This window comes from Arabidopsis thaliana, chromosome 3 (genome assembly GCF_000001735.4).
Source record: "Arabidopsis thaliana chromosome 3, partial sequence".
NCBI lineage: Eukaryota > Viridiplantae > Streptophyta > Magnoliopsida > Brassicales > Brassicaceae > Arabidopsis > Arabidopsis thaliana.
Window position 1 is genome coordinate 863,863 of NC_003074.8, and position 16,933 is coordinate 880,795.

Below are 16,933 nucleotides of genomic sequence, written 5' to 3' on the forward strand. Positions count from 1 at the left end.
CAATCGATGGATTTCCGATGGACTTATGAGAATGGGTGATTATAAAGAGAAAGATGAGAGGTAAATATATCTAAATTACTTACTATGTCAAGTTTGGAACTAGCTATCTATCATGTTTTATACATATGCAATAACAAGCCACTAGCTAGATAAATTTACCGAAATACAACAATTCTCGATAGAAATCAAGTAAGAACGCATCATTTTCTAACTTAACTTGCAATATTAAAATTGATTTGATTGATAATCCATGCACTATTTGGAAATTCTCACGATTTTAAAATCAAACAAATGTATTTAATTTCAAAATAACAAGGTAGCTGTATTTGAGCCTTTGTATTTTCAATTTTAAACACTTTCAAATATGTTAAGGTTCAATAAAAAAAATTTAATAATTTTAAAATCCAATAAAGAAATTTATTGAATATCACTAAATTTAAACTAGTATTTGTAAAACATTAAAGCAATAATACAAGATTTTGTCAGGAAATTTAAATTGATGATTTAATAACATAAGATTTTTGTTAGATTTTTAACTAAATTTTAAATCCTCTAATTAATAAACTTCCAAAACTTCTTTGGTCAACTTAATGTTTATTCTTCAAACTAAATATGGGTTTAAATTGAATTGATAAGATGCTAATAGGCTAATATAATAAAGTTCATCGTTGATAAAAAAGAGAATATAAATTCGATAATCGATAAAGTCTTGGGATAATTAGTCGAAATTAGGGTTTAGAGCGAAACAGAGGAGCTTACTTGCCTTTTCCTTGACATAGAAGGAAAGGAACAAAAAAAACTTTTTTGGCTTTTCTTCTTTCTTCTGCGATGGAAAATCTCAACAACAGACATGAAGGAACGAAAAATATCACTGATTTGCCTGACGATTTACTGGTGAAGATTTTGTCACCCCTTCCGATCAAAGAGGTTGTGGCTACAAGTGTTTTGTCAAAAAGATGGCGTTGTGTTTGGAAACAAGCTTTAAAGCTTGAGCTCTGACTGCATTTGTGTATCTGTATACCATCAGATTTCAATTCACAATCAAAGATGTAAAAGATATCCTATAATCTATGAAGAAAGAAATTGTTTGTGTATATCTAGAAAAGTTACTCTGTTCTTGTTTCTTTATGGACTCAAACCTTTCATCTTCTTTAACATATTGAGGTTATATGCTAGGAAAATTGTCTAGTTTCATTCAAAATAAGCTTGTATTGTTTACTTACTCTGTTTCTTGACAAAGTTTGCAAATCTTAAAACATGGCTCGAGCAGCCACATGCGTATTAAATTCAAGTTCCCAGAAAACACTAAGAGTTTAGAACTTATGCCAAAACATTTCTTCATTAGTCAAAAACCATGTTTGGTAACAGGAACGAGAAGAGTTAAAAGATATTGACAACATTAACAAGATAAGATCACTTGAAAGAGCTAACTAAAAAACCAAATCGTCAGGAGTTTCCAAACTAAGCTAGTTATTTGGTCAAGCAGTCTTCACAAAGTGCGGGGACAAGAGTTTTGAAATCTCCAGAAACCCAACTTTGTCTTTCCCTTCAAAGATTAGCTTCAGTGTCTCATCGCAGAAAATCTCCCTCTTGTCAGCTGGGTTCTGCAACCAAAAACCAACACATAATGCACCATAATTAAGAAAGAAATACTATTCCCTAACTTGATATTAGAACGTCTCATTCCAATTGCACTTTAGCCTGATAGATATTGGTATTTCTGGTTACTTTCTGTGTTCTTAAAGGCAAAAGAGAACGGTTTTTGGAGACTTGAAACCATATCATCACAATGGAGAACAAAGCAGATAGAAAATGTAAAGACTCTAAGCAAAACAACTTCATTTGGATTATTTAGAGAAGAGACTCTAGAAGTGAACTATTTTAACCAGAACAACAAGTTGCAACCAGATATTAAAGAATTCATCTGCTGGATTAGAGAATTGAAGAAGATGAAAAAGATCACAAATCTGAATAGCAAATGTGAATCTTTTGAGTAATTACCACATCGAGCCTCTCAACTAAATTCAACACTCAAGTTGATAAAACTCCAGTGACCAGGAAACAGATAGCAAAGTACCACAAAAAAAAAAAAAAAAAAAATCCAGCAAATCTCGTCGACAAAGTTGATAATGTGAAGACTCTAAACAAAGCAACTTCATTTTTCAGAGAAGAGACTAAGTAAAAGTATTATAACCAGAACAAGAAGCCACAACCAGAGACAAAGCTAACATCTTTTGGATTAGAAAATTGAAGAAGAGTGAAATTGTATATCACAAATCTGAAAAGCAAAACTAACAATCTTTTCAACTATGTTCATCATCAAGCAAGTTAATGTGATTCAAGAGACCATGAAAAATATAGCAAAGTACCACCTAATTTTTCCGGCAAATGTCGTCTACATGCAAGACCTATATCATCAGAAACTAGAGAATCTACCTACCAATTTAGAGATTATGATGCTATACTCAAAATTTACAACAAAATGCAAAGAGACTATGAACCTGAAGATCGTGGGACTTGATGTAGGTCCAAATCCCCTTGATGGCGTCGGTACGTGATGTTTCACCGGTACCAAGGAACTGAGCGAGAACTGGAGACACAGGAGTCACCTTAAAGATTCCGGTAGACCTCGGTGTCTTCTTTGCCGGAGAGTCTGATTTCGCCTTTGGCTTAGGCTTAGCCTTGGCCTTTGGTTTCGCCGCGGGTTTCTTAGTGGATCCAGCTGAAACCAAAGAAGAGGTGGCTCGAGAAGCAGGAGCTAGAAGCGATCTAGCTCCTCTGAAAACCATAGCTGCAACGGAAGACATTTTCTCGCCAATCTAGTTTTTTCTTCTCCTTCGCTGAGAGTGTGATTTTGGAGAATTTAGGAAAGTTTTTGGGAGAAAAAGGTTTGACCTTTGACTCTGCCACGTGACGACGTTTGAGATATGAAACTTGTCTTTTGACACTAAAGCTTTCAACTTTCAAGGATTAAGATGCGAAAGTTTCCAACTTTCTCAACAGTCCAGCCATGGAATCATTTTCATATCCTTTGTAATAGCTTCGACAAAATTCATGGCTGCTTCTCTTTCTATTGATTAATACATTACGAAGATATTTGTAATGATAAAATTGCTCAGAGATAAAGAAAGGGTTATGATATGACTGAGGAAGATGCTTTGATTCTGTCGAGGTAAGGTAATAACTAATAAGGTATTGTTGACAAGCTATAGTGACAATAATAAGGAGAAAACCAAAAGCTAACAATGATAATTCTTGGAGAGGATGGTAACTGAGTTAAGAGAGCTTAAACAACGTCGGTTTGTTCCATCGAGAAAATCTCTGAAGCACAACGACATCGCAACTATTCCACAAGTGAGAAGACCAGAAGAGAGAATCAAACTTGACCATCTTGAAAAGTCTAAGTTAGTTCCAAGAGCTTTACATGCAAATTTTCTTAGTCCCGGAGGATGATAGATGGAGACTAACATGGCTTGATCTTACTTCTTACTAACAATCTCTGTAGCACGTGCAGTGGAAACCAAGCCGATCAAACCACTAAGATTAGCAACAAACTCTACCGAGGATAAGTACAACTTCAAGAGGTATGACCAGAGATGCCCCAAAAAATCAGGAACATGACAGAAACTCGACTAAAATTCAAGTAAAGACCATAGAATTGTCTTAAGAGACATTCAAAGTTATCCCAGACAGTTACTTGTAAATAGCTCATTCCAAAACTTGTGAAGTAACGATTACCATATACAATGTCTAAAGCATTTCCAAAAAATGAGTTGTGCAAGGAAAAGACAAGGCAGTTATCAAGATGTAGAACACTAGAACTCAACAATCTTATACAGAAATATCCATCAGAGAAACAAAATCATCCATGTGTAAAAAACTCCCAGAATTTCAAAGTTGAAGTAACCACAATTCTGAAGAACAATTATTCCAGACTCAGAAAAACAACTGTAAAGTTTCATACTTTTGTTGCAAATATCAAAATCAAGCAGCTAAATCCTTCATCAAATCTTCATTGCTCCCTTCTTTGATCCCCAACTTCATCTGTTCTGCCACAAAGCACTTGGTGATCACATTACAGAACAAATACACAAACTTGACCGAATCACGAGCTGGCACAGGATACGTAATCTTCTCAAAGAACTCCAATGGCACATTCGGGTCCACAATTGCAACAACCGGAATCTGAAGCTTCGATGCCTCAAGTATCACAGAGCTCTTCCTCTCAGAATCAAACACAACGACACAATCAGGCATAGTAGTTGGACCAAAGCAAAGCTTTTTATGCCTAGATCGAAACTTCTTAGGACTGTAGCTGTTAGTCAAAAACCCTCCCATCTTCCACAGATTCATCGCACGGTTGTGATTATACGAATCTCCTTGGATCCGACGAGAAGTGAGCTCAATGATTTCGTCGAAGAGAGGATTCGTGTTGACGAAGAAGATGTTACCTCTCATGTGGGCGAGGTTAGCGACGAAATGAGCGGCGCTACGGAGGCAAATTAGGGTTTTGTCGGAGTCGATAATTGTCATTCCGTTACGCGTCCCGTAAGCGTATTGCTTGAAATGGTGCTCGGCGGCACGACGGCCGAGATGTGCTCCGGTGTTCAGAAGCTTCTGGATTACTGCAGCGTGAATCGTCATAGTTCGTCGTCGGAAAAACCACCGGACGGCAGCGAGAGGGTTAGGGTTTAAGAGAAATTCGCAGATTGAATTAGATCTGATGAGGAAGATGAAACATGGATGAATCTGGAGCCGTCGGGTCGGGTCGGTCTGGTCTGGTCGTGTTGGGTATGAGCTAATTACCGGCCCATTTCGGTAGATTTCAGATGCCTAAACCAAACATCGTAAACCGGATGACAAACCGGGTCGTTGACCAACAAAAGAGAAATAAAATAAATAGTAACGTATAAGAGAGATTAATCGAAATAAATAAAATTTCTGGGAAATTTGGCGGCGACAGTTTCCTTTGGATTTCAGATTTCGTGAGCTTATTCTTACCTTTCTCTCGAAGGAAGCTCTCATCTTTTCACTCAGATCACGTTCCCTGTAAGAGAATCGATCAAACCCAATTCGTAACTTTCCTTATAATGTATCTTAGATTCCAAAGTTTTTGGATTTGGTGATGTTTTTCTTGTCAAGTTTTCTGATTAGGGATTACAAAAAGTCGAATCTGAGATTTGGGGATTTTAAGCGATCCTGTTTTGTGTTGAGTCTTTTCGTTATCGCCCAATTAGGGTTTGTGGTGGAGCTCTGTTTGATCTTCTGAATTTTTTTAAAACGATTCAATGGTTGGTGACTTAGCGCAGATGCATCGCTTTGTAATTTGCTAGGTTGAAAAATTCTATCTTGTTCTGATTCCCGTTGAAGCTTCTAGTTCTAGGGTTCGTTTTCTCTTATTGATTTCTGTTTGCATGGGTCTGTTCTATGATCTAGTGTTGAAGAATTAGTGTCTAGTGTGCAAAAATTGGAAGACTGGACAAATGAAAAGCTTTAAATTATAATCGCATAGCTCCATTATCAAGACACTGTCTCCAATTTTCATGTTTTTGTTTGTTTGATCTTATTTCTGGTATAATGCAGGGGCTTATTCGCTTGTATCTGTTGATATACAAGATGGCATCTGCGACTCTGAGAAGGCGGCTTCATCACGGTGATGTAGATGGGAGGAAGTATGAACGCTATGATGCAACAGACTCTGAAACTTTAAGTGAACCCTTGTTAGGAAGTAGTAGTACTGATAATAGTAGAAATGAGTACATTGAGGTTAGTAGTTCAGTGTGTGTGTTTTTAATTAGAGATGAGAAGAACCCTTTTATGTATTATTACCTGTGGTGTTACTCTTAGGAGCGTACTCTGGAGGATATTTGGGAAGAAGAACGGAAGAGACAGCAAGTTCACTGGACGTTAATCTTTTCTCAGTTGATTGCACAGTGGGCTCAGTGGATAGGTTGGGCTTTTATTGTCTTGTTACTATCACTCCTTGATTTTTTAAAAGGGGGATTATCTCATTACAACTTGTTTCTTGGTTTGCAGCCAAAATAGTCTTTGGATCTGGCTCACTTGTTGGGAGGTTTCTTTCTCTGCCTACATTTGGTCAAATAGGTACTGGTGGGAGGCTTCTGCCACCACCTCTTAGTATGTTGCAGGTAATCTAAACGGTCTACCTTATCTTTTGAACATTAGATACCAAAAGATACGTTTAAGAGGACTATAATTCATCAGCCTATACCATATTCTTTTTTAAGTTTACATTTTCACATTAGGTTCTTGGTCTTAGCATTGTTGAGATAGCTTTAGTAGTTTGTGTAAGAATACTTTTGTAACTGTAAGAATACTTGTGTAACTGTATTTGCACTGTCTCATTTGTAGACTACAAATACTTTTTATTGGCTTGTGTTTGGAAGAATAATGGTAACTCTGGAAAACAAAGAGATGTATAGAATTAGAAAATTTATCAGAGTGTGTTTCTGCTTGGTGCCTCTAAGTCTCTTACTTGTGTATGTGGTTTATTAGGAAGCTTACTTAGTAAAATGATGACTTTCTCTTATGGTCTCAATTGCTTGTTTTTGTTGCTTTTTAAAATTTTACCGGTTTGTTTTGTTTCCAGTTATCCATGGTCAATTTGACTGTCACTGTCAATTTGATCTCCATTCTGTATTTTCTTGCCTCTTATTAGGAAGAAAGGCTGAGAAATATTAAGCGAAGAATAGAAATCCCATTTGATGGATCTCGAATGGAGCATCAAGTAAGTGTTCTCATGGACTCTCTGTTTGCTTGATTCTCTATATTAATTATGCACATGCAATGTTTTGTCGAAATTTATGTAATCTCATGATTCACAGGATGCTCTTAGACAACTATGGAGGCTAGCTTATCCACAGAGAGAACTACCACCTCTTAAATCTGAACTCTGGAAGGAAATGGGTTGGCAAGGAACAGACCCTTCAACAGATTTTCGGTACACAATTTTAGCTCTGGTCATGCAAATCTTCTTATATCTAGTCATTTTACTGATGTTTGGTTTCATTAACTGGTTTTTGTAGAGGTGGAGGGTATATATCACTGGAGAATCTAATCTTCTTTGCGAAGACCTATCCGGTCTGTGATGCATCTCTAATTCTCATCTACATTTTTGATTTAAGAGAACTAATAACTTTTTACAATTCTAAGTATAGGGATTTTATCTCTGAGTCGCTATGATCCTAACAAGATTTGTGATATCATTATGACAGGAATCATTCCAGAGATTGTTACATAAACAAGATGGAACTAGAGCGGAATGGGAATATCCTTTCGCGGTGGCTGGCATCAATATCTCATTCATGCTGGCACAAATGTTAGATCTTCAATCAGGTAAAAAATGCTCAAGAAACCAGCTAAAAACTGATCAAGCTTCATTTCCTTTTCCCTTCTTTGCCCGTGAAACCGATCGATTGTTTCATACCGTCAAATGTGTTTGTGTTTCAATTCAGGTAAACCATCAACAATAGCCGGGATAAGATTCTTGGGATTTCTGGAAGAAGACGAAATGGCATTCGATAATCTCTACTGTATAGCTTTCCAAATGATGGATGCACAATGGCTTGCTAGACGAGCTTCTTACATGGAATTCAATGTAAATGTCTTTGAACCAAGCCTTGTTACAATTTGGAATTTCTGATTCGGTTATTAATCTGTTTTCTCGGTGGTTATGCGTTAACCGGTTTTTGATTTTGGGCAGGACGTCCTGAAATCGACGAGAGCACAATTGGAACGTGAGCTGGCACTGGATGATGTTTCAAGCATCACAGACTTGCCTGCTTTCAATCTTTTGTACAAATAAATTGTTAAATTTCCTACAATTTCTATCTGTATTTAGATAATAATTATCTGAGAAATTCAGTGTAACAAATAATCAGTTTTTGCTGAAATTGCTCGGCAAGTATAATTTCATCAGAAGATTTAATATCGACATAGAAAATCATATTAAATTCGAACCAAAAAATCAAAAATCAAATATGAAAGAATTTATTAAAGAGGTTTTCCACGTGTGTAGTCTACATGTCTATGGCACCAATAACATCAGTCGGAACGTTAGAGAAAAGGTAAATTGAACCGAACAGTAACTTTTCTAACCGTTGTGAATTATTTAATTAGAAACTCCCCATAATTAGCAAACGGTAACTTTTCTAACCGTTGTAAATTTAAATTTATTTAATACCAAATTTCCCAAAATTAGCAAACGATAACTTTTAAAAATATAATATTTTACCCGAACGGTAACTTATTCGACCGTTAGAAGTAATCTCTATATATACTACACCTTCGTCTTCCATCGTTCAGACATAAGAAAAATCTTCTTACTTACTCTAAAACTCTTTTGTTCGAAAGTCCAAATACTCTCTGTTTTTACTCTTATGATATGTTCGACTACTCAAGTTTCTTCTCTCCCCTGTTTTCATTCCACAAGCTACTGAAAGACATCACCCTACAAGCCTATGAGGTAACGCTTTTGCTCTGATCCTTTTTGTTTACTTTTGCTTAAACTTCAATGCTTCCGACACCTTGCATATTTTTTTATGAAGTTTAAGAAAAAAAACATTTGAGATATGTATCTGATAGGTCACAAAATACTGATAAGATGGGGATTACAATTGTTGTTGTTTTCAATGATTTGCATGTGTTATGGGGATGGTAAAGAAGTTAACAAAATCAATTCTAAAAACTGAGGTTCTGTTTTTTTTATAATGTTTTAATGAATTTCTCACCGTTCGTTGATTTGGTAGATTACATTAGAATTTTCTCTTGAAAAAGGATAGTCAACAATAATTGATTTTGTCGCGTTGAATATTCATTTAATCATTTTGATCATACTCTCTTATCTTAGTATTTTCTTTATTAAAATAAAATTCAGAATGGGCGATGCATGCCTGAAATGTATTTAGTTTCGGGAAAATTGTTTTTGATTTTGTGAATTTGTATGATACTTACATGTTTAACTTGAACCAAAATTTCAGAAATGGATTGAAATGGATCATTAATCTGATTTTGTCATTTTGCAGAGGTTTATGGGGAACACAAAATGAAAATGGAGACTGATCCGATCCGTCACATTCATATAACTTTAAAGGTGCTGGCTAGAGACTGAGTAATGATGATGGAGTTCACGAAGGGAGAATGTTACGGAATAGAGAAATCAAAATTTGAAGGTGCTAGACGGGTAATAATGATTTGAGTATAGGGATATTTACAAATGCTTGTAAGATGTGTGATGAGAGGATGTATGTGTAGTGTGTGTAAACGTATCATTGTATAGATGAGATAAATGTGCAAGTTGTGGATGGATGTGTAGGATGTGGATGGTGTAGATGGATGTGGATGGTGTCGATGATGAATGTGTAGGATGTGGATGGTATATGTGAATGTAAAGGATGTGGATGGTGTAGATGAATGTGTAGGAAGTGGATGGTGTAGATGATGAATGTGTAGGATGTGGATGCTAGTGAATGTAAAGGATGTGGATGGTGTAGATGAATGTATAGGAAGTGGATGGTGAAGATAAGTTTGTGGAAGGTATGTGGCTTGTGAAAATGATGTATACTAGTCCTTTACGATAAGTAGCCAGTCATTTTAACGTCAGAGATATACGATAAATTTTACCCGAGTTATTTTCAGAATTATATTACTATCAAAGAGATTCAATTTTCCAGAGTTATTTAACCGAGAATAAACTAAAATACGAAAAAGGAAGAAAAAATATTTAACATAATCATTTAAAATAATTGCAATCCAATAAATTCAAGGATAAAAGATTAATCTCAAAAATCGATATATGTGTTAAGTTCAATTTATGATGAAATAAGTAAAAATAAAATAAAGATAAAAGTAATTCAGTTCAAATCGAATCTCCCAAATGGAGAAATTTATTCCATGGTCAACAATGATCCGAAACCTCCTTGCGGTACATATAATAATTATTGTTGAAAATCAAAGTTTAGTTAGAAACCATATAGCTACGAGACTACGAGAGATTAACGACGTATAATATCGAAACAGTTCTCACTTGCTCCTACTTTCTTCTCTTATTATGGGATTCGACTCTTCATTAGATGGCTTCAGGCTCCACACTTTCATACGTTCACATGTCCTTTTAACCTACATTAAATATTTTACGTTATATACTGTTTAGCAACAAATTCATTATTTCAAGGAATAAACAAGAAATTTCAATTTGCTACCTCTAATTCCCAGTCAGTTTTGTAAATTATATAACATAATATTATTGTTTGGATCGCAATTCCAGCCAACATTCCAGACCATAGTCCCTGCAAATTTTAGACAATAGATGTCATTTATTATCATGTTTTAAAAAAAAAGAAAAAATTAGTTATATGTAAGAAAATGAAAAATAAAAAAACAAAAGGAACTAGTAGTACCTTAACACCAAGATGGAAAACATAAGTAAGGATGAGACCCAAAGGAATACCAATTGCATAATAAGAGGCTAAGTTCACAACTGCCACTATACTCTGCATCCCTGCCCCAACTGCTACACCTGTTTTATTATAACCATTTAAAGTTGTTAAACTTTGATTCAGTTATTGCTAAACCAAAATAAGATTCCTACTAAAGTAGAGAGAGGATGTATCATAAACCAAACAAATCAAAATACCGCAAAGTAAATACCAACAGATGAACATTCACATAGATAAGAAGAGGGTATAGAGATGTGTGACCTGAGAGTATAGGTTGTATGCTGTTGAGTAAGATTGAAACAGCAAGGATCACCGATAAATCATTCACTGCATCCGAAACCTCGTCGCTATTCGAAAACAAATAGGAAATTCGACCACAAAAAGCTAAGCATAGAGCTGAGAATATCACTCCCATCAATGTTGATATTGTGAGTATCACTTTTATTGAAAATCTCACTGCATGTGCATCTCCTTTCCCCAACTCGTTAGCCACCCGGACGCTACAATTACATTTGCATAGAATAAACATTAGTTTTTTTTACTTAAATCCATGTATGAATATTTTTCAAGATTCAAACTTTGGTTATAAAATATGAAGAGCATTACCATGCCGCACCCAAGAAGCCAAGGCATATGTTGAGTTCCCATGTATATATGTATTGGCTGCCAATTTTCAAGATGATTGAATTTCTTTATTTTTAATATAGCCTTTTGAACTGAAATTTAGTTAGCTATGAAGGTTTTGACTTTTACCATATTGAGAAAGCAGAGATTGCGATTTTCGCATCTTTTGTATACCCCGCCATTAAGACAAGGATGCTCATGTACCAATACTCTAAGCTGAACGAAAATTGTAAAGAAGAGGATTATTAGAGAACAAAAGTAGAACATTTAACATAACATAACTTTATGCTAAAAAATAATAATATTACTCCTTCAATAGAAATCTCACTTCAAGCCTTGGAATTATAATATTGAAGTTGTTAAGAAGAAAAAAAAACAAAAAAAGAATAGGTAATTAATTACCAGATCATGAAGCCTGAAGAAATGGAAAGCTTGAGCATAGGAATTAGGTCAACAAAAGCAGCAATACTAAATCCGGTCCAAGTAAAAGGACACCATCCACCAAAAATGTACACAAACTCGGCTAATACCATTGCCCAAGAGCCCACATTAAGTCCGAGGAGAGCACCACCAATGCCCATACCCATAACACTCACGCACCACCATGTGACCACGAGGTCAAGAGCCAAGGACAATGTCGAAAGAACGCCTACAATAGCGTTCCTCATCTGTGCTTGGAGGTACATTTGTATAGTCATAGTGAAAATTAAGCTATATACATACGGAATCATCCAAGGATATATCTCATCAACGGTCTTTGTGATCTCCACGTTTTGGCCTAATAGACGGAGAATGGGACCCGCAAGTACAATAAACGGTAGAAACAAAGTGGTCACGGCCATGTCCACGATCCATGAACGTTGTAGATATATCCCCATTGTGTGATATTGTTCCGCACCGTATGCTTGCCCGCATAATGTCTCCGTTGCACTTGACATACCGCCCTACATATTAACACCACAAAGAGTACTAAAATACTAATTCCTCTTTAAGTAACGGACTTAATTAACGTTGCATTTATAGCTTTTTATACCATTAAACCGTAGAGGAAGCGGATGAATGTGCTTTGGAGGAGTGCGTAAGCGGCTAGACCCAACTCAGAGGAGTGACCAATGAAGGCTTGAGCCACAATGATGCTCCCAAACGAAGTCATTCGGAACAAAGAAGAAGGTAATGCTATTCTCCACATTTTATTTACTTCACTCCAGACCTTCGTTCTCAAATAGATACTCTCCCTATTATTGCTCTGACCCTCAGCATCTGATCCTTCACGTAATAGCCTCTCCTCCATTTCTTCTTGAGTACTCATTTCTAATTGTTCTTTTGTTCTTCCGTTCTTTAACTCTAATCTGATAATTTCACTAACAAAAAAAAAAGAAAGAAATAAAGGTTTATAAGCTTTCGAACTTTAAAAAAAAAAATTGTTTAGTTAATCAACGAAATAATGGAATGTGTTTTATTAGGCGGATAAATATTAATCATATTAGTAATTCATAAAATCACACACATATATTTACAACGAGTTTCATTGGAAAAAAAAAAGCAACAAAACAAAAACAAAAAAAAAAATCTGTTTTTTAAGTTTTCACGAGTATATGCAATTCCAAACAGTTTTTTTTTTTTTAATCCTATTTATTTCTCTTTTTTTTTTTTCTTCCCAATCCCTTTCTTATAGAAATTGTCAGCCAGGAGAAAGTTATATATCAAGAAATGAGCTAATAAAGTTTGTTTAAACTCATTTCTTACCTCAAAAGATTCATCAAAACATAACACACAGATGCACTTTTGTTATATATACTGAATCTACGAAGTACAGAGTGATTAGTTACCTTAGTTCAAGGGGAAAGACTCAAAGCGAAGAAGACCAGAGAAGAGAGACAGAGGTTGGCGAAAACGAACAACAGAAAATAATAGAGAAAATAAAATAAATTTGTAAAACTGAAGTTACCTGGTTTTCCTCTTTTTAGGAAAAAATGTCAGAGTAAAACCGAAACGTGTTGATAATCTATAGACATATAATAGAGATTTGCAAGGGGTATAAACGGATTATGATGTACTAGAAAACTAACCTATGTGTGTGTGTAATGTGTGTATTCGTACATATGTAAACTTACAAAGAAAATTTTGAATTGTAGTTCTCTGTATTATTAGATATATCCAAAATTAATGCCGGAAAAAATATACAAAACTTATTACAACACAATTGTTTTCTTGTTAATAAAATACATTATGCGATATAGATATGGACCAAATCTTTAATCTAACCCTCCAAAATTCATACTACTGAAGAAATCAGATTATTATCAACCCGTTTTGAAAATTTAAAAACTGGAGTTTCTAATCATTCCCCCCACCCCCAACCCCCAACCCCAATCAGTAAAAAAAAAAAGAGTGAAATAATACATCATGCTGAGTCACCACTCAAAACTCGTTACACGTTACTTTACAATCTTAAAAGAAAACTACTGCCTGTTTACTCATAATAAATATGGACTGCATGCTGTTTTCGACAATGCTTTCTTTCTACGACTTTGATAATACAGATACAAAGGTGTCCCTACAAATCCGCCACGTTATGCAAGACACGGAGAAAGTAAGATTGCACGTGTACACTGTTCCACCCAATATCCTCCATCTGTAAAATCTTGTCCCATTCTCTTTTATGGAAATTACATTTGTGACTCATTTCTATCTATACATATTTTTGGGCAGAGTTTGGGTCATAGTGTATTAAATTGTGCATTCATGTATATTTCGTTGGGCTTTTAGGCACATGCGGATATTCGACTTGAGGAATGGACGTCAAATGCGCAAAAGCCCACAAGTGCTCATCTCTTTAAAGATTCGACTTCTTATTTTTTTTATCCAATTTCCTTCTACCAAGAGTAAAATTTATTTCACACTCATTCTTGTATCTTACCGATTGCTCTCTTTTAACTGTTTAACAAATCCAAAGGGAACAATAAAACCATATCTTTTGTTATCATCAAAGGCAAAAAGTTTTGAGTTCTAACCACCATATAATGTACATACATGCTTGCTCTCGGTGAGTTTTTCCAATCTTGGAGATCTCAAATCAATTTCAGGGTTTAGATGATCAAACTTTTATTTGTTCAGCATACTTCCCTGACATATGAGTGAGAAGAAGAAGAATAATGCAACAAGGTCTATGATCTTCTATACATTCACAAATCTTTGAATAAAACTGGTTGGGCTCGAGACATGTTTATCTCTCAGTTCTCGTGTGAGCTCTAACCTCACAGTCTTCTGAAACCTGTACAGGTGTTGGCTTGTAAGATTACCTCAACAGGAAGTTGAACTTTTGAGCAAGAAGAAAAGAAAAAAGAAACACCATTTATACCTCTCTTTTCTGTATTGCAAAGAGATTTGTTGTTTACACTCTCCAAAAGGACCAAACTTTGGGGGCTTTTCTAATGGCTGCTACTAATATCTCATCTCTTGGACTTCTCTGTTGATGGAACTAAACAGAGCCGTTGTGATATACCGCTCGCCATGGCTTGGAAACAGAACCTGTTTTACGAAATTATTAGAGCTAAAAACCACCAACTGTGATTACTACATATGTCAATCTGTTTTTACTCACCGTGATTAGTTTACCGGCATTCTCTGCTCTTTTAGCCAAGCTGACTGCTGCTACTGCAGCAGCTCCAGATGAAATCCCAACCTAAGGTGTATAGATTTTGCAAAAGTTTTAAACCCAATGTCATGTATAAGAAAGACGCAAGAACATAAGTAGAGGTTTATCATATATACCAGCAATCCTTCCTCTAAAGCTAGTCTCCTCGCCATCTCAATCGCTTCCCCGTTGCTAACCTATTGTTTTTCAACATGATCTTCTTTTATTTTTTCAATAGATGTATCGTTTGAAATGTTGATTATGATTTGAAAGTATTGTTAACCTTAAACACTTCATCAAGTAATTTAACATCCAAGATTCCCGGTAAGTAACCTGAAAAACCGTTTAGTAGTATTTTGTAAGGGGGATTCCAAAGCATATAAACCCAATTCAAAAGTATTGATTCTGAAGACATGAAGCCTCAATGCTCCTTACCAGGGTTGTCTCCAGAAATCACACTTCTTTCTGATGGTTCAACGCCAACTACCTATGTTTTAAGGATCTTTCATATAAAGGTAATCACAAGGTTAAACCAGAAATCTGAAAACAAGAGAAAGAGAAATACCTTAATATCCTTGTTCATCATTTTCAAGAAACCTCCAGTACCAGTTACAGTACCACCAGTTCCTATTCCGGCAACGAATATATCGACATTACCCATTGTATCTTCCCAGATTTCTGGTCCTGTAGTTTCAAAGTGGATCTTACCAAACAAACCATAAGAAAAATACCTTATTAGGCCACACACCTCATATCCAAAATTAAAAGAGTAAAAGCTCGATAACTTCTTACCTTTGTATTTGCTGTATTGTCGAATTGCTGAAACATATATGCGTTCTTTGTCTTGAGAACAATCTCTTTGGCTTTATCCACTGCTCCTTTGAGACCCTTCTCTGGATTCGTTAGCACAATCTCTGCTCCTAGTGCACGTAAAAGCATCCTCCTTTCAATATTGATAGAAGCTGGCATTGTCACTATAAGCTTGTAGCCTTTAGCTGCAGCCACAAATGCAATCCCAAGGCCAGTGTTTCCGGTTGTTGGTTCTACTAATACAGTCTGCTTTAATAACACCATCGAATTAGCAATCTACAATGTGGCAACACAGAACATTAAAATATCGAAAGGCAAGAAGTACAATAACCTTCCTCGGAGTTATAGCTCCGCTGTTTTCTGCCTCGTTGATCATGCTCAGACCGATCCTGCAGAAAGGGAAAACTGTTAAGAATGTTAAATCCACAAGACTGATAATTTAGAGAAGACGAAGAATCATTCTGACCTATCTTTGACGCTTCTACAGGGCTCCATTGATTCGAGCTTGGCAGCAATGTCAGCCAAACAACCATCTGTGACTCTATTGAGATAGACCATTGGTGTGCTTCCAATCAACTATACAAACAAAGTTCGAATCCTAAATTATCAAACTTCATCACATAATCTAATCTTTAATAAGAAAAAAACGTCTCTTTACTCATAAGCTTAGTAAAATTTGAATCCTTTGAACTCACTTGAGTGACATCTTCGGCAATGTTGACTGTCTCTGACTCAGCAATGTGTTGCTCTTCAGCCACAGTAGTGACTGGCGGAGGAGGAGGTGGTTTCCGTTTGGTTTTGGATTTCGATTTCGTTCCGGTAGAGGATTTTCCGGAGATAGCGCCGACGACGAAGGAAGATACCGGAGTTCTGACAGCCAAAGAAGATGAAGAATCATGGTGAAAGGAGAAGAGTGAGAGTTTCGCAGTACTGAAACGGTGTAGTTTAGATGTTATTCGACCTAACGGAGACTGAGGAAGAAGACGGAGCGAAGGAGACGCGAAAGCCATTTTCCGTCGCCGGCGAGGTTTAAGGGATTAGGTTTCTGTTTTATCCAAATGGAAATAAATGAATTAAAAAAACATAAAGATGGTGACGTGTCAGCTAAAAAAATTCAATTAATTTTGCTGAGATAATTTTGTTTTATTATTCTTTAATTGAAGGTAAATAAATATTTCATGTCGGTCCAACTAACTAATATAAATTGAAAAAAAAAACAAAAAAATTAGCTATAAATTTAGTCCTTTTTTTGTCGTAGGTATATATTAGTCCGTATAAAAGGTAAAATTATGTTGTTTCAAATTAAAAACTGTTTTTCAAAAATTAAGTTATAGAATTACAATTATTGGTTGTTGTTATTTATTTTTTACCGTGGTAAGAAGGAACCTTAACGTTGTTTCTTCTA

General features: G+C 35.6%; 5 protein-coding genes, 3 long non-coding RNA genes and 1 other non-coding gene across 14 annotated transcripts; 3 read left to right on the forward strand and 6 right to left on the reverse strand.

Moving 5' to 3' along the window:
* Positions 1–720: 720 nt before the first annotated feature.
* On the reverse strand, positions 721–934 carry AT3G01275. The gene has a single exon (NR_140820.1). It is a non-coding gene; the product is annotated as an other RNA (long non-coding RNA).
* Positions 721–1,003, forward strand: AT3G01285. Its single transcript, NR_140821.1, has one exon. It is a non-coding gene; the product is annotated as an other RNA (long non-coding RNA).
* Positions 1,004–1,259: 256 nt separating this feature from the next.
* AT3G03590 (SWIB/MDM2 domain superfamily protein) lies at positions 1,260–3,146 on the reverse strand. Its single transcript, NM_111230.4, has 2 exons — positions 2,502–3,146; positions 1,260–1,604 (listed from the first exon to the last, which is right to left on the reverse strand). Exons 1-2 carry the CDS (start codon positions 2,805–2,807, stop codon positions 1,479–1,481), a joined length of 432 nt encoding a protein of 143 aa, NP_566210.1. The 5' UTR covers positions 2,808–3,146; the 3' UTR covers positions 1,260–1,478.
* Positions 3,147–3,685: 539 nt separating this feature from the next.
* Positions 3,686–4,844, reverse strand: RPS2 (ribosomal protein S2). The gene has a single exon (NM_111231.4). It carries the CDS (start codon positions 4,642–4,644, stop codon positions 3,985–3,987), a length of 660 nt encoding a protein of 219 aa, NP_187010.1. The 5' UTR covers positions 4,645–4,844; the 3' UTR covers positions 3,686–3,984.
* Positions 4,845–4,878: 34 nt separating this feature from the next.
* AT3G03610 (ELMO/CED-12 family protein) lies at positions 4,879–7,975 on the forward strand. Of its 4 annotated transcripts, none has more exons than NM_111232.4 (10): positions 4,879–5,049; positions 5,584–5,766; positions 5,848–5,950; positions 6,037–6,149; positions 6,680–6,748; positions 6,846–6,961; positions 7,047–7,101; positions 7,236–7,356; positions 7,476–7,618; positions 7,724–7,954. In NM_111232.4, the coding sequence occupies exons 2-10, from the start codon at positions 5,617–5,619 to the stop codon at positions 7,823–7,825; spliced, it is 972 nt and encodes a 323-aa protein (NP_566211.1). In that variant the 5' UTR covers positions 4,879–5,049; positions 5,584–5,616; the 3' UTR covers positions 7,826–7,954. The 4 variants fall into 4 exon arrangements, with proteins under 4 accessions (NP_566211.1, NP_001326123.1, NP_001326124.1 ...); NM_001337475.1 differs by having other exon boundaries at positions 4,922–5,384; positions 7,724–7,950; NM_001337476.1 differs by having other exon boundaries at positions 4,922–5,333; positions 7,724–7,950.
* A 347-nt stretch (positions 7,976–8,322) lies between these two features.
* AT3G00170 lies at positions 8,323–9,664 on the forward strand. Of its 2 annotated transcripts, NR_143783.1 has the most exons (2): positions 8,323–8,485; positions 9,045–9,664. It is a non-coding gene; the product is annotated as an uncharacterized misc_RNA (transcript). The 2 variants fall into 2 exon arrangements; NR_143782.1 differs by having other exon boundaries at positions 8,323–9,664.
* AT3G01295 lies at positions 9,134–9,484 on the reverse strand. The gene has a single exon (NR_140822.1). It is a non-coding gene; the product is annotated as an other RNA (long non-coding RNA).
* A 222-nt stretch (positions 9,665–9,886) lies between the features above and the next one.
* On the reverse strand, positions 9,887–12,938 carry AT3G03620 (MATE efflux family protein). Of its 2 annotated transcripts, NM_111233.4 has the most exons (9): positions 12,911–12,938; positions 12,115–12,442; positions 11,484–12,025; positions 11,211–11,297; positions 11,064–11,120; positions 10,719–10,957; positions 10,419–10,537; positions 10,221–10,307; positions 9,887–10,137 (listed from the first exon to the last, which is right to left on the reverse strand). In NM_111233.4, exons 2-9 carry the CDS (start codon positions 12,388–12,390, stop codon positions 10,042–10,044), a joined length of 1,503 nt encoding a protein of 500 aa, NP_187012.2. In that variant the 5' UTR covers positions 12,391–12,442; positions 12,911–12,938; the 3' UTR covers positions 9,887–10,041. The 2 variants fall into 2 exon arrangements, with proteins under 2 accessions (NP_187012.2, NP_001327451.1); NM_001337478.1 differs by lacking the exon at positions 12,911–12,938 and having other exon boundaries at positions 12,115–12,491.
* A 1,043-nt stretch (positions 12,939–13,981) lies between these two features.
* CS26 (cysteine synthase 26) lies at positions 13,982–16,599 on the reverse strand. Its single transcript, NM_111234.5, has 11 exons — positions 16,224–16,599; positions 15,995–16,104; positions 15,860–15,917; positions 15,511–15,774; positions 15,284–15,421; positions 15,154–15,205; positions 15,002–15,051; positions 14,856–14,915; positions 14,686–14,766; positions 14,443–14,612; positions 13,982–14,355 (listed from the first exon to the last, which is right to left on the reverse strand). The coding sequence occupies exons 1-10, from the start codon at positions 16,536–16,538 to the stop codon at positions 14,526–14,528; spliced, it is 1,215 nt and encodes a 404-aa protein (NP_187013.1). The 5' UTR covers positions 16,539–16,599; the 3' UTR covers positions 13,982–14,355; positions 14,443–14,525.
* Between the last annotated feature and the right edge of the window lie 334 nt (positions 16,600–16,933).